Genomic DNA, 17,119 nt, shown 5'->3' with positions numbered 1-17,119 from the left:
ACCAACTGTAGCAGTCCAACATGATTTTCAGTCTGTAGAAAGAGATCTATTTTGTCATTCTATTAGTTATGCTCCCCAGAATAAGACAGCTCATCATAAATTTGGGACTTTACCACCAAGAAGAATATTGGAAGTATACTCAAAGGAAGAATAGGACAAAAACAGTTTAACTTGGAATTATCTTGGAAAATCCTAGAAAAATCTAGGATAGATAGTCACCATACCTACAGATGATCTGGCTTAATTTTGCATTCACTGCTTTAAACAATAACGAAAACCATATAGTTAAATTTAGAATATATCCAATGAAGATACAATTTATTATCTCTCAATTCATTCATTATAATTTATTTGGTGCTTTCTGTCTGTCAGCACCTATGCTAAAGCATAAAAGTGAGGAAGACATGGGCCCTTTCTTTTCCCCTTTTACTCCTTCCATTTCTGGGTATGTCCATTATTGAGAAAGTGCCTGCATTACTTGGACAAGACCTTCCATCAGAAGAGCCAGCCACTGATCTTTTGTCTACTATCTGGAAGTTACGCAGAAAGGCACATCTCTTTTTTATCTTGTCAGACCTTCAGGTCTGGAGACAGCTATTATATCTTCTCTCTCTGAGTGTCTTCTCTCTCTGAGTGTCTTCTCCTTCAGAGACCTCTGGTCCTGGAAAAATCCAGATTATATCCTCTGGACACATTTTGATTTGAATATGCCCCTTTTCAAATGTGGGTTACTGAACCTTAGATAATCTATTTTAAACCTGTCTGGACATCTTAGAGAAGAATGAAAAGATGAATTTCCTCTAAACCAGAAACTTAGATTATTAATGGATTCTCTTGAGCATATAATCACAGAATAGATACATACTGATTTTTCTTAGACTCCATTCAATTGCCCCCCCCCACCCCGCTTCTTGCTATCTATTGGCCAGATAGTATCTTAAATAATAGAGAAATTTCCTGGAGCTAGAGCCCTTGTTTTCTAGGTCTTATTGTGATCACCCTGGACATTTTGGTGATTTATATAACTCCTGAATAATAAGATGCTCATCCTCAAGTAACAATTAAATCTTCATTTGCAATAGAACCTTTTGCTTTAGGGAAAAAGAACACTGCCTAATCACATAAACATGAAATGCATCTCTTCAAAATAAAACAGACATTTTCATAATGTTATGCAATCTTTTAAAGTTAAATAAGCAAGAAAAAAAGAAATAATGCTGAATAAGGAAAATAAAGGGAAATGGAATAAAACTTCGCTAGTTTAAGTCTTTACTCTTAAAAAACAGCTGTGTGTTGTAATACATGCTGATTGCAAAAAATAAATTCAGGACATAGAGACGTGTCAAGGGCAAGCAAAAATTACCTAGAATACTATCAATATCAAGTGACTATTGTTAACAACTTGATGTATGTCATTCAGGACCTATTCTCTATGTATATCTACATAAATATGGATATAAAATTATAAGTTGCAGCAACAATAGACACATGTAGTAGACTGGATTTTTCACTTACTTAACATAGTGTGAATAACTTTCCAACATAAGTACACCATATGAGTACTCTTAAAGATGACAGAATTATGTGTATAGAGACACAACGAGTTTTTAAAACTTCCTTCTAATAACAAACATTTAGGTACTTCACAGTTTGAGGGTTCTTTCTCTCATAAACAAATATATGCACTGATAGTTCTGCCCATGTCTGATTATCTCCTTGGAATAAACTCAAAGAATAACTGATGGCCCAAAAGATAAACACATTTTAAAATACAATATTTCTTGCCAAATTGCTCTCTGGAAATTTTACCAATTTACACTCTACGTTCAGTATACATGACTGCCAGTTCACCATACTCACAAGACAGTGCATTATCATTTTAATTTTTGAGAATCTGATACTTCTAGTTTAATCGGAAGTTGGAGTTCTCCAAAGGGTGAAAATCTGCAGAAGCTTATGGGCTATTTATATCTTTTCTTCTAAATATGCTTTGTTAATTTTTGCATTAGTATGGCTACCGCTTTTTCATTGCTTTGTAAGAAATTATTACATACAATATTAACACTATTATGCTTTTCTTTCATTTATACTGTACATTTTATTTTTAGAGTGTGCATGATTTTTGTTGATGGTGTTACCTCTCAAATAAGAATTTTTAAATTTTGATATGGTCAAAAACATTAGTGGCTCTCAGAGTTCCCATTGTGGAGCAGCAGAAATGATTCCGACTAGGAACCATGAGGTTGAGGGTTCGATCCCTGGCCTCGTTCAGTGGGATAAGGATCCGGCGTTGCTGTGAGCTGTAGTGTAGGTCTCAGATGCAGCTTGGTTCTGCGTTGCTGTGGCTATGTCATAGGCCGGCGGCTACAGCTCCGATTAGACCCCTAGCCTGGGAACCTCCGTGTGCCGTGGGTGCGGCCCTAAAAAGACAAAAGCCAAAAAAAAAAAAAAAAAAAAAAAAAAAAAAATTAGTGGTCTCTGAAGTCTTAGAGTCTCAGTGTATAACAGGCGTTCCTATTATATATTCAGCATTCCCAAGGTAGCCCATATAAAGCAGGTTCTCCATAATTAAAAATGATTCATGTAAGCATATTATCTTTTAATTATGACTTTATATTCTGGTAACAAGTTCAATGATGGATATCTTAAAAGGCTGGTTGAGATTTTTCAGTCTATACACCAAAATAATATTCTCCAAACATAATGTTCTGAAATTAGTCAATGAAATAAAATTTTCCTTCTTTTACATTAAATGATTTACTGAACAATTACAGAACACTAGGTGAATATAAACAGGTCCTCTACTGAGAAATACAGTAGAAAAAATGTCAGAACATGTTAATTAATTTCCCAGAACTATGTAGTTAATTTCAGGAGATGCAGTTCCATATTTAGAAGGTGTTCGGAATACTCAGCAGTCATAAAAAAGAACAGAATAATGCCATTTGCAGAAAACATGGATGCAAATAGAGATTCTCACACTAAGTGAATTAGGTCAGAAGGAGAAAGACAAATACCACATGATATCACTTATACGTGGAATCTAAAGTATGGCACAAATGAACCTATCTAGGAAACAGAAACAGACTCACAGATATAGAGAATAGGCCTATGGTTGCCAATGGGGAGGTGGGGGTGGGATGGACTGAGTTTGGGGTTACTAGATGCAAACTAGTCCATTTAGAATGGATAAGCAATAAGGTCCTACTCTACAGCACAGGGAACTATATCCAATCTATTGGGATAGAACATGATGGAAGATACTATAAGAAAAAGAATGCATATATATGTACTACTGGGGTCACTATGCTGTATAGCAGAAATTGATTTAACACTAAATCAACTATACTCTAACAAAAATAAAATAAAATTTAAAAATAAGTAAAAAGGTATTTAATGCTAAGGAAATTAAAAGTTAAAAGTAATATTAGAGAAAGTCCATTTGCCCATCCTTCCTTCTTTCTTTCTCTTTAAAAGAAGTTTCCCTCAAACAGCTATTAGTGGAAAATAAATTTGGGTTGGTTGAAGAGCATTTTAGGCAGCAGGAAAAGCTTAACTTCAAGGTAAAAATAAGCATGAAACCTGAAATTATGAAAAGACCAACCTCTCAATCGGAGACCTAGTCACAGAGGAGCTGAGATTAATACTAGTGGGCCAACAGATGGAAAGACTTGAGTGACAGGTTCAAGAGTTTAGGTGCCATGTGATCTGTGATGGAAACCATCTTTAAATTGTGCTCCTGCCATTTATCAATTATTTTACTGGAGACAGATTACCTGAATTTCTCTTAAAAGATTTATATTTAGGGAAGGATTATTATTTTTCTAAGCTTTGGAGAAAAAGGACTAGAGCGAAGTTTGATAAATTGTATGCCCAAGCGTCAACCATTTTCTTTTAGTGATAGATTCTAAAGCCAGTCACATATGCCAGATAGAGCAGATAGAGTTATTTTAACACAACAATTTCTGATTGATTTTCTTTAGTAACACCCAATGTGAGTAGGTCAAACTACAAATTATGTCCTGTATGATTTTCTCCTTCCAGCAGTTTGCTAATAGGATCATCCAACAAGGAAAAAAAAAAAAAAAAAAGCTTTCCTCAAGATTAAAAACCATCATTTGGATAAGTTTAGATTATTTTGATAGGTACATCTCAAGGGTAAACTAAAGAGAAAAAAGATATCTTTATGGCTATGCTTCAGCTGCCTTACTCTGTTCCAAAATATGATCAGACACGCAATGTTGTTTTTTGCTTTTTTTTTTCATTAAAAGGGGGAGTATTTACATAAGTCTCATATTTTGTTTATTCAGGACACCATAACTTTATAGTTTAAAGAAAGAATATAAAATTTATGTTTCTATCTGGTTATTTTTCCCCTCCAAAGCTAACATTTTTTAAGTACAGTGTCATTAACACCCATAATCTGTGTGGGTTTTGAAATAAGGAAGAAAAAAAGTATTTTCTTTATTTTGTTTTTGCTCTAGGAATAAGTGCTCAGAACATAAAATTATATACAATTGACATTCACTGATTTTAGAGAGGTCTGAATTTTCTATATTTGCTGAATTTAAGTGGTATTATTTTGGGTTATGAAAGGCTGCCAAAATATGACTCTAGGCAAGGTAACCACTTAGGTATATTTATCATTCTCTTTAAATATCTTTCTAAGTATGCCTTATTTATAATCAGATTCTGCTACAGCACCACTTCTGAAAACAGGGCCTCCACCAAAGGAGGCTGTGCAGGCTGTGTAATTCACAATGCTGTGCAGGCTGTGTAATTCACAATGCTATTAATCACATAGACCACAATGTGAATTGGTGCCCCCTGGAGTTGTACAAAGGGGGGATTGTGTGAAAATGTCCATATTATAAAGTTCTGAAACATTAAGTATGTTGGCTTAAACAATTAGAAATAAAATTATACTTATCTATTACATTTGTAAATTAGGGAAACTATTAAAGCAGACAATCTTATGAGGCTTTTTATATTCAAACACAAATATGTATATGTGTGCATGCATCTGTTTAAATATGTATATATAATATAACCTTTGAAAGTACAAATGATCCAAGATTTGATGTGTTGTCACTTTGGTGAAATTAAACTGAATAAATATTTTTAAAATGTGCTATGTATACATAATTCATGATATCAATTTTATTTTCTTAGAGAAAATTTGGGATGTTATATAGCACAACACCAGATTTTTAATCTATAAATGACTTTTCAGCTAAACCTAGTTTATACTTAAAATATGGCAGCAACACACTTGTAAAGCACTTAATTTTATGGATCAAGAGTTCACCTATTTTTTCTATGTAGTCTTTCATTTTGTAAACACCTAGATGATGACTCTTTATCAGTCAACATATTAGTGTGGAAACATGTTTATATGCCTGCACTTAATTTACAAAATGTGCCTCACTACTTCTTGGGAATGAACTAGGGAAAAATTTTATTGCCGTACAAGTAAATACCTGAAGTCATTCACAATGTAAAAGATTAACACAGTTCTGAAATACATAGAATAAAATGTCCCTCTTCATATCCTATTCAACTCCTGCTTTCACTCCATTGCCCAAAGGCACATCAAGAAAAGGTCAGTATAAATCCCTCTAGTCCTTCATTCACATGTACGTCTAAATATTTTCATATTTGCCTGCATCTTAAAAAGAAATGTATACACTATTTATATAGTTTCCCATTTTTTTTTTTTTTTTTTTTTTTTTTTTTGTGGCTACACTAGCGGCATGTGGAAGTTCCTGGGCCAGGGATTGAATCTGGGTCCCAGCTGTGACCTGAGTCATAACTGCAGTACTGCTGGATTCTTTAACCACTGGGCCGGGCTGGGGATTGAGCCTGCACCTGCACAGCAACCCAAGCCACTGCAGTTGGGTTCTTAACCCTTTGGACCTCAGTGGGAACTCCCTACTTCTATACTTTTTTTCGTTAAGAATATGTTTGAGATCTTAACTATACATCAGGATTGGTTGGATTCCTTCTAAAGACTGTATATAGTATGATTATACTTCATTTTATTTAACTCTTCCCCTTCTTATTCATTCTCTGAAGTTATTAGCTGTTATAAATTATATTCTGATGAACAGTCATGTATAAATAGCTTTATAGAAGTATGTCCAAAGGGAAGATTCTTATAATCTTTAGGGAACAAAGGATATTTACCAATCTGCTTTCCAAAACACCTTTACAAATTTAACTTCTCACCAACCTCTCTCACCATAGAGTTGTGTTTCCTTGTTTCCCCATTAATACTGGGTATTAATCTTTTTTTTATTAGCCAATTTCATAGTTGAAAAATAGTTTTTTTGCACTTCCTTGATAACTAGTAAGGCTGAATATTTTTGTATCTCTTCATTGGTAACATTTATGGTCTGTTCAAATTATCTGCCATGTTTCTCCTACCCTGTATGTCTTTTACTTATTTTACTTATAGGAACAATTTGTGCATAAAGTAATTTTGACCTTTATATACCAGTTTGCAAGTTTTCTTCAGGTTCCTTTTTAAAAATTGTTTCTGTTCACAGTGTCTTTATTAAATTTTTACAAAAAAATTAGGCACCCAATCCTACAATTAAATTTAATCTCACAATTAAAAACATTTTCCTCCATATTTTTCTGATGTTTTTACATGAGAAATTTTAGATTTAGCACTTTAAACTAACAGATTTTATTACTCCATTTTCTTCCTCTGCTAGCTTAGCATTTATTATTTATGCAATGCTTACTCTAGAGATTACAATATGCATCCTCAACTTATTAAATGTTTATAAATCAGTACTTTAACTTTTCTTAAAAAAAGTCAGAACCTTAGAATACATTAACTCATTTACCTTCCTTTCAATTTATAAAGTAGCATCATTGTTTATTTTAATTCTCTATGTATTTAAACCATATAAAACATAGGTTTTTATATATTCAATATTTTTTAAAAAATCTCTCCCTCTATGTATCTATCTATTCCATTTTACTTATTTTCATTCTTTCCTATTTCTCTTACTTTCCATTTGGAACCATTTTCTTTACGCCAGAGAACAACTTTTAGTATTTTCACAGCGTGTTTCTGTTTGTAACGAATTCTCTTACTTTTCATTTGTATGTATGAAAATACCTCCTTTAAAATTGTCATTATTTTTATTGAAGTATAGTTGATTTATGTTATATTACTTTTTAGCTATATTTATGTTGTATTAGTACAATAGAGTTATTTGATATTTTTAAAGGTTATGCTCCAAAGTCATTATAAAATATTAATTATATCCCTGTGCTGTATATTATATCGTTGTATCTTATTTAACCTAGTAGTTTGTACTCTTAATCTACTTCCCTTATATTCCTCCCACCCCCACCCCCCAATCCCAACCCACAGTGGTAATTACTAGCTTGTTCTCCATATCTATGATCCTGGTTCTATTTTGTTATATGCATTCATTCATTTTCATTTTTAGATTCCACATGTAAGTGAAAACATTGTATTTGTCTTTCTCTTGTTATTTCATTAAGCATTATACCCTCTAGGTCCATGTGTGCTGTTAAAAGTGGCAAAATGTCAGTCTATCTGTGGCTGAGTAATGTTCCATTTACACACACATATATATTTATATATTATATACTATATATTATTAATTATATGTTATATATATCACATGTAGACATCTTTGTCATATCTTCTTTATCCATTCATCTGTTGATGGACATTTATGTTGCCTTCATATCTTGGCTATTATAAACAATGTGCCAATGAACATCTTTTCAAATTAGTATTTTCAAATTAGTATTTTCATTTTCTTATACCCAGGAGTAGAACTGCTAGATCATCTGGTAGTTCTATTTTTTTTATCATTTTTTATTGGGATACAGTTGATGTATAATATAAGTTTCAGATGTACACCATAATGATTTACAATTTTAAGGTTATACTCCACTTTTAGTTATTATAAAATACTGGCTATATACCCTCTATGTCTCTTTGTAGTTTACTTATTTCATACATAATAGTTTGAACCTCTTAATCCTCACTCCTATCCTGCCCCTCCCCTCCTCCTTCTCTCTTAGTTTGTGATCTATATTTGTGAATCAGTTTCCTTTTTGTTATATTCACTAGTTTGCTGTGTTATTTAAATTCCACATGTAAGTGATATCATATAGTATTTGTCTTTCTTTATCTGATGTCTTTAACTTAGTGTAATACCCTCCAAGGCCATCCATGTTATTGTAAATGGCAAAATTACATTTTTTATAGCTGAGTAATATTCCATTGTATATATATGAATCACATTTTATTTATCCATTCCTCTGTCAATGGACATTTAGGTTGCTTCCATGTCTTGGCTATTATAAATAGTGCTTCAGTGAACATTGTGGTGCATGTAACTTTTCAAATTATGGTTTTCTCCAGATAGATGACCAGGGGTGGGATAGCTGGATCATTTTTATTTTATTTTTAAATTTTTTATGATTTTTATTTTTTCCATTATAGTAGCTTTACAGTGTTCTGTCAATTTCTACTGTATAGCAAAATAAGCCAGTCACACATAAATATACATTATTTTTCTCACAGTATCCTCTATCATGTTCCATCATAGGTGACTAGATATAGCTCCCTGTGATATACAGCAGGATCTAATTGCTTATCCACTCCAAACACAATAGTTTGCATCTATTAACCCCAGATTCTCAGTCCATACCACTCCCTCTCTCTCCCCCTTGGCAACCACAAGTCTGTTCTCCAAGTCATTGGGTTTCTTTTCTGTGGAATGGTTCATTTGTGCCATATATTAGATTCCAGATACAAGTGATATCAAATGGTATTTGTCTTTCTCTTTTTTACTTACTTTGCTTAGTATGAGGTCCATTCATGTTGTTGTGAATGTCATTATTTTGTTTTTTTATGGCTGAGTAGTATTCCATTGTGTATATATACCATATCTTCTTAATCCATTCATCTGTTGATGGACATTTGGGTTGCTTCCATGTCTTGGCTATTGTGAATAGTGCTGCAATGAACATATGGGAGCATGTATCTTTTTCAAGGGAAGTTTTGTCCAGATATATGTCCAAGAATGGGATTGCTGGGTCAAAATAGTTCTGTATATTTAGGGACTGCTGGATCATATGGTAGTTCTGTTTTTAGTTTTTTGAGGATCCTCCATACTGTCTTCCATAGTGGTTGTACCCATTTACATTCCCACCAACAGCATACAAGGGTTCTCTTTTTTCCAAATCCTCTCCAACATTTGTTATTTGTGTTCTTTTTTATGACAGCCATTCTGATAGGTGTGAGGTGATATCTCAGTGTGGTTTTAATTTGCATTTCTCTGATGATTAATAATGTTGAAAATCTTTTCACATGCCTGTTGGCCATGAACTATATGTCTTTGGAAAAAAGTCTACTAATGTCATCTGCCCATTCTTTTTGAGGTCTTTGTTTAATTAGGGCCCACCTGTCTCTTTTAGATTTTGTTTCCTTTGCCTGAGAAGACAGATCCAAAAAAATATTGCTAGGACTTATGTCAAAGAGTATTGCCTATGTTTTCTTCTATGTTTTTTTTTTGTTTGTTTGTTTGCTTTTTGCTTTTTTTTTTTTTTTTGTCTTGCATTTGGGTCTTTAATCCATTTTGACTTTATTTTTATATATAGTATGAAAAAAAATTCTAATCTAATTTTTTACATGTAACTGTCCAGTTTTCCCAACACAACTTACTGAAGAGACTGTCCTCTCTGCATTGTATATTTTTGCCTCCTTTGTCATAGATTAATTGACCATCTATGTGTAGGTTTATTTCTGGGCTCTTTATTCTGTTCCACTGATCTAGGTTCTTGTGCCAGTACCACACTTCTTAGATTACTGTAGCTTTATAGTAAGTCTTAAAGTCAGGTAGTGTCAGTTATCCACGTTTGTTTTTCTCTTTCAAAATTGTGGTTCTGGGACTTTTGCCTCTCCATAAAAACTTTAAGATGAATTTTCTGATATTCATAAAATAACTTTTTGAGGTTTAGATTGGGATTGCGTTGAATCTATACATATGAACTTGGGAAGAACTGGCATCTTGACAATATTGAGTCTTCCTATCCATACATGGAATATCTCTCCATTTACTTAGCTCTTCTTCATTTCATTTATTAGAGTTTTATAGTTTTCCTCATATAGATCTTGTACATATTTTATTAAACTTATACCTAAGTATTTCATTTTTGAGTGCTAATATAAATGATAAAGTGTTTTTAATTTCAAATTCCACTTGTTCTTTGTGGTATATAGGAAAGAAACTGACTTTTATATACTATCTGTGTATTCTGCAATCTCGTTAGAATCACTTAATTGTTTCAGGAGGGTTTTTTTTTGTAGGTTAGTTTTTTTTTTAATTCTTTCAGATTTTCTACCTAGACAATCATGCCATCTACAACCAAAGACATTTTTATTTATTCCTTCCCAATCTGAATAAATTTTATATCCTTTTCTTGTCTTATTGTGTTAGTTAGAACTTCCAATACAATGATGAAAAGGAGTGCTGTGAAGGAGTACCACACCTTGTATTTAATCTTAGTGGGAAGCTTTGAGTTTCTCATTTAATGATGTTAGGTTTTTGGATATTTTTTCAATCAACTGAGGAAATTCCCTTACATTCATACTATTCCTTTTATCTTGAATGGGTGCTGAATTTTGTATAATGCTTTTTCTGCATATGTTATGACCATGTGTTTTTTCTTTTTAGCTACATTATAGATTATACTGATTATTATTATTATTTTTTATTTTTAGAGCCACACCTGCGGCATATGGAAGTTCCTGGGCTAGGGATCCAATCAGAGGTGCAGCTGCCAGCCTACACCACAGCAACATGGGATCTGAGTCAAGTCTGTGACCTATGCTGTGCTTGCAGCAATGATGGATCCTTAACCCACTGAGCAAGGCCAGGGATTGAACCCACATCCTCATGGATACTAGTCAGGTTCTTAAGCTGCTGAGACACAACAGTAAGTCCTTAATTGATTTTTGAATGTTGAACAAGCCTTGCACACCTGGGATACATCCCACTTGGTCATGGTGATCCACTGCTGGATGAGATATGCAAAATTTTTGTTGGGTACTTTTGCATCTATGTTCAAGAGAGATATTGTTTGTAGTTTTCTTTTCTTGTGATGTATTTGTCTAATTTTAGTACTTTTGTAATGCTGGCCTCATAGAATGAGTTAAGAAATATTCCCTCTACTTCTAATTTCTGCAAGAGATTGTGGACAACTGGCATAATTTCTTCCTCATGTGTTTGTTAGAATTCACTGGTGAACCCATCTGATTCTTGTACTGTCTCTTTTGGAAATTTATTTATTTATTTAATTTATTTCACAGATATAGGCCTATTCAGATCATCAATTTCTTCTTGTGTGAGTTTTGGAAAATTTGGTCTTTCAAGGAATTGGTCCATTTCATCTAGATTATCAAATTTGTGGGCAGAGTTGTTCATAGTACCCCTTTACTATCCTTTTAATGCCCTTTGAGATGGAGTGATGTCCCCTCTTTCATTACTGATATTAGCAATTTGTGTCTTCCCTCTTTTCTCCTTAGCTTCACTGAGGCTCATTAATTTCATTGATCTATTCAAAGAACCAGTTTTTGGTTTCATTGATTTCTCTATTTGTTTTCTGTTATCAATTTCATTTATTTCTGCTCCAATTATTATTATTTCTTTTATTCTGGTTACTCTGGATTTAATTTGCTCTTATTTTTCTAGTTTCCTAAGGTGAAAACTTAGATTACTGATCTTACATCTTTCTTGTTTTCCATTATAAACATTCAATGCTATAAATTTTCCTCTAAGCACTGCTTCTGCTGTATCCCACAAATTTTGGCTAATTTTAGTTTTATTTTCATTCGGTTCAAAATATTTTGAACTTTCCCTTGAGATATCTTATTTGACCCAGTATTATTAGAAGCATGTTGTTTAATCTACATACTGTGGGATTTTCCAGTTACCTTTCTGTATTTGGTATGTTTTATGGTCTATCTTGGTGAATGTTCCATGTGAGCTTGAGAAGACTGTGTATTCTGCTGTTCTGTTGATAAGTGTTCTACAGATGTCAATTATATTCAGTTGATTGATAATGTTGTTGAGTCCAGCTATATCCTTAACTGATTTTTCTGCCAGGTAGATCTATGCACATATGACAGAGCAGTGTTTAAGTCTCCAACTATGACAGATGATTTATCTATTTTAAGATAACTAGATATATTTACTTGAATTCTATTAATTTTCCCTCACACAGTTTGATGTTCTGTTAAGTCACTTACACATTATGACTCTTCACGTTTTCTTGGAGAATTAACCCCTTTATCATTACATAATGTCATTTATACCTGATAACTTTCCTTGAAGTTATCAGGTATAAAGTCTGCTTGAAGTCTGCTCTTTCTGAAGTTAATATAGCTACTTCTGATTTCTTTTGATTAAGGTTAGTGTGATATAATTAGGGTTATCTAAGCTCCCTAGAGATAGGGAAGTTAATTTGGGGAAATTTTCATTCATTATTGCTTCAAATATTTCTCCTGCTCTTTTCTTTCTTCTCACTTCTAGTGTTCCCACTATGCTTATGTTACACCTGTTGTAGACATTCCACAGACTTTGGATATCCTGTTTTTGTGTTTTTTGGTGTTTGTTCTGTTTGTTCTTTGGTTTGAAGCTTCTTTTGATAATATGTCCTAGCTCAGAGATTCTTCCCTCAGCTATTTCCAGTCTACTAATAAGCATAAGATACTCTTTATTTCTTTCACAGAATTTTAGTATGAACTATGTAATTAACCAAATATTGAAGGAGAACAATAAGAAGGCATTGCCATAGAAGATACCAAGAAATTCTATAATGCTACGGTAATTAAAACAGGGTGGTATTTGACAGGGACTGCCAAAGAGACCACTGGGATCACTGGTCAAAATGAGACAATTTTAACATTAAGGATAGTAATTGAAATGAGTAAAAAAAAAAAATAAATACACGGCAAAACACAATAAAATCTATTTTAGTTTCTTATTCCTGCTGGCTTAAATCAACATAAATTTATTTTACAGTTCTGGAAGTCAGAAGTTCTCAATTTAATGTGTTGATAGGGCTGCATTCATTCTAGAGGCTCTAGAGAAGAATCTGTTTCCTTGCCTTCTCCTAGAGTGCAATGGAATTCCTTGGCTCCTTGCCTCTTCCTCCATATTTAAATCCATCAGTGTAGGACCTTCAAATATCTCCTTCCTCCCTTTCCCTCTTAGATGGAACATTATGATTACATTGAGCCCACTTGGATAACTCTCCCATCTCAAATCCTTTAACTGAATCACATCCGCAAAATCCTTTTTACCATGGAAGGTTACATATTCATAGGTTCTAGGAATTAATATGTAGGCATCTGGAGGTGAAATGGATTATTCAGTTTACCACCATCACTTTTGGAGGATACTTAAAAATCCAACTTATTATTTTGAAAACTATTAAAGAAAGGAAGAGAATTAAGAACTTATCCTATCTTTTCTATATGAACTATATCTCAGTTTAATACAAAAACTGAAGATTGGAAGTTTCTATTTATAGAAGCATCCAGCTCATAAATGAAGAAAGGATGACAAAATAGAATATCACTATTTCAACCATCAATGAAATATTAGACCTAGGCAATGATGATCAGTGGTTGCTAACATCACAAAAAAAGACAACAGCAGACGTCATTTGCCTCCGTAATAAAAGTGTACCAAACCACCTATCAATTGTTCTTGCTAAACAAGTGAACTGAAGTCTAGTCAGTTTTACAACATTAACTACCCATGTACTGGAAATATGGAAGATAGAGTTACATCTTAGATACCACGGAAATGCAATTAGCAAATAAGACTGTGGGAAATTTTATAGGAAAGAAGATCTGGAGTCTTCAAAAAATAAATTACAAGGAAAGAGAAAAAATACAAATAGTGAACCTATAAATTAAAAATGACTTAAGAATCTGATTGCAAAGTATGTATCTTATTTGAATGCTAGTTCAAACAAACAAATACACATAAATAAACAAAACACAAACATGAATGAGTTATAATTAGGGGCTCTTGAAAATTGGCTATATGTTTATATTTGATGATTTCAGAGAGTCACTTAAAATTTACTAAATTGTAGATTCATATATGAAAATATTTAATATTTATGGACATAAGTCCATAAATGTTGATTCTAGGTATATGAGAGTTAATACTATTCCTTCTACTTTGTATATGGTTGAAATGTTCTGCAATAAATTTTTTCTTAAAGAATTACTTGGTAAAGTGCTACATTAATCAAGGCATTTTGAGTGTATTATACCGAGTTTACAGGTTAGAGTTTATGGGCTAGAGTGACATGACATCTTCATAAAATTGAGTCTCCTCAACTGGGAACAAACTGGCCCTTCCATTTATTCAGAGTTAAAGAAACTTCATCTTTACTAAAACTGCTTTATTTTCTTTGTATTATTCTTGCACATTTTTGTTAGGTTCATTCCTAAATATTTTATGGTTTTCATTATTACTGATGTGATCCTTTCATAACAGGTTATTACTAAAATAGAGGTGATATTTTCTTTTTTTGTCTTTTTAGGGCTGCACTGTGGCAGATGGAGGTTCCCAGGCTAGGGGTCGAATTGGAGCTGTAGCTGTCAGCCTATACCACAGCCACAGCAATGTGGGATTGAAGCCACGTGTGTGACCTATACCACAGTTCAGGGCAACGCCGGATCCTTAACCCCTGAATGAGGCCAGGGATTGAAACTGTGTCCTCATGGATGGTAGTCAGATTTGTTTCTGCTGAGCCATGATTGGAACTCCCAGGTGATATTTTCTTAATGTCAGTTTCTTACCATACCATTTGCAAACAATGGCAACTTTGTATCTGGTTTTTCAATACCTTTCTTTTTCTTTTTATTTCTTTGTTTTATCACATCAGCTAGGAACTAAAAAGCAATGTTGATTAAAAATTATCAGCCTGTTTTGTTTCTTTTGGGTATTTTAATGTTTTAATTAAGATATTTTAGTGAGTTTTTAATTTGGGGTATATTCTGTGAGTTAAGAGTGTAATTCTGTTTTTTTGGTTTTTTTTGGCTGTGCCCATGGCATGTGAAAGTTCCCACGCCAGGAATCAAACCTGCCCCACAGCAGTGACTGGAGCCACTACAGTGATAATGCCTGATCCCTAACCTGCTGCACCACAAGAGAACTCCAAGAGTGTATTTCTTTATTGCTGACTAACTAGAATCTTTTTAAAATGAGAAATGGATATTTAACTTCATCAAATGGCTCTACCATATCTATTGAGATGATTACTTGTTTTTATTTCCATAACCTGATAATGTACTAAATGACATGAGCAGACTCCCAAGGTTAAAGCAGCCTTCCATACCTGGGATAAACCCTATATAAACATAGAATCCTCTGCCCTCACTTCCTCATACTTTACTTAAGGTTCTTGCCTCTATTTTCACAACTGAGATTGCCTATGACTTTGTGTTATTCTTTTCCATATTTGGTTATAATTCATTATCAATTCATAGAGTAAGTTTAAAGGATTATATTAACTTCAGGATTATACTAACTTGAGAGAATTATACTAACTCAGAGATTATAATAACTCAGGATCATACTAACTTCAGAGAATGAGTTAAAAGCTTTCCATCTCCTTCTATTCTCTATAATAATTTATGTAAAAGGGAATTACCTATCCTGAGAAATTTTGGTAGAACTAGTTTGTAAAGCCTTCTATATCTGATGTCATTGTTATGTGCAGATTTTTCAGTATCTTATATGGTTATCATTCTATTAAGGTTTTCTACATTTTCTCAAGTAAATTTATAGTTTCTCAAGTGAAGTTTGCAATTCCCTGAATACTATTTTTCCCTAGATTTTCAAGCCTATAAACACAAAATTTATATTTTTTCAAATTGCATTTATTTATTTATTTATTTTTGCTTTTTAGGGCTGCACCCACGGCATACGGAAGATCCCAGGCTAGGGGTTGAATCAGAGCTGCAGTTGCTGGCCTACACCACAGCCAAAGCAATGTCAGATCCGAGCCGCGTCTGCAACCTACACCACAGCTCACGGCAACGCAGTATCCTTAACCCACTAAGCAAGGCTGGGGATCGAATCCATATCCTCATGGATACTACTCACACTCATTTCTGCTGTGCCACAATGGGAACTCCCGATAAACTGCATTTTAAATAAACAAGAACTCTATCAATTCTTTTTTAAAGAAAATAATGAACTTTCAAACTTTTCTAAGAATATTAATCAGATTTAAGGTCTTCTACCACTTGCTCTATCAACTCTGTCCTTTAGCTACTGTTTGATCTGTTCATATAGTTGCATGGCTCTCTTACGATTTTCTTTTCCTCAACTGCTTATTGATCTTGTGCTGTCAGCTTATCTTAACATACATGATCCTAGCTCATTTGTGTGGGGATGTTTGCTTGCCTCTAGAGACTGTAGGGGAGAGGTGAAGAATGATGTAGGGAGGTGTGCCAGTAGCTTATATTCAGGGTCTATTCACTGTCTCTCCTGAAGGTCTGTGGCCACTTCAGAACTGCCCTCCTCTTTGGTGTCAAGGTCCACAAGAGTTTTTTTTTAGCTCTGGAGCAAATGCCATGCAGTCCCAGTGCTCTGCACCAGCAGCCAAAGGTAAACAGTACAGTTGTTCTGCCTGCTTTCTTTGTTTTCCCACTAAAGCTTTCTCCCATTTCAGTATCAACTGAAGATACTCACGAAATGTAGCATTAACTTTGCAGCATCTTCTCTGTAAACATGAGGCTATAGTTTCATTTAATCAATAATCTATAATTTTAGATGGCATTAAAATCTCTTCTCTAGAGCACTATGGATTTTGAAAATTTTTGGTCTTTTACGGGATTTGGGATGGAAGAGGAGCTGAACATGTGCTCTTAGTTCATTCTTTTGATAAAATCACTATTCCCTTTTGCACAAATTCTTCCTGCTTCTTTCGGGAATCTGCTCATCCTCTGTCACCCATTCAATACAGTCTACTTGGGTCTTCCAATAACATTACTTCACTTCTCTGGCCACAGTGATTAATTGCGAGT

The 17,119-nt window shown here is 33.6% G+C and overlaps 1 protein-coding gene across 3 annotated transcripts in view; it reads right to left on the bottom strand.

Annotated features, from left to right (window-relative positions):
* CABCOCO1 (ciliary associated calcium binding coiled-coil 1) overlaps positions 1–17,119 on the bottom strand; it is a 125,404-nt gene that overhangs the window by 68,593 nt on the left and 39,692 nt on the right. The window contains exon 6 of one of the 3 annotated variants that reach the window (XM_084997027.1): positions 5,710–9,017. The exons of the other annotated variants lie outside the window; for them this stretch is intronic. Within the exon in view, the coding sequence (XP_084853153.1) occupies positions 9,003–9,017 (15 nt within the window). The 3' untranslated portion in view covers positions 5,710–9,002. Of the gene's footprint in view, positions 1–5,709; positions 9,018–17,119 lie in introns of those variants that run through there. 3 annotated transcript variants of the gene reach the window in all.

Source organism: Sus scrofa, chromosome 14 (genome assembly GCF_054392235.1).
Source record: "Sus scrofa isolate SSC_HxYL_T2T_F1_AM1 chromosome 14, Sscrofa_HxYL_maternal_Yorkshire_Landrace_v2.0, whole genome shotgun sequence".
NCBI classification, from domain to species: domain Eukaryota; kingdom Metazoa; phylum Chordata; class Mammalia; order Artiodactyla; family Suidae; genus Sus; species Sus scrofa.
This window is presented reverse-complemented; position numbering and strand designations above follow the sequence as displayed.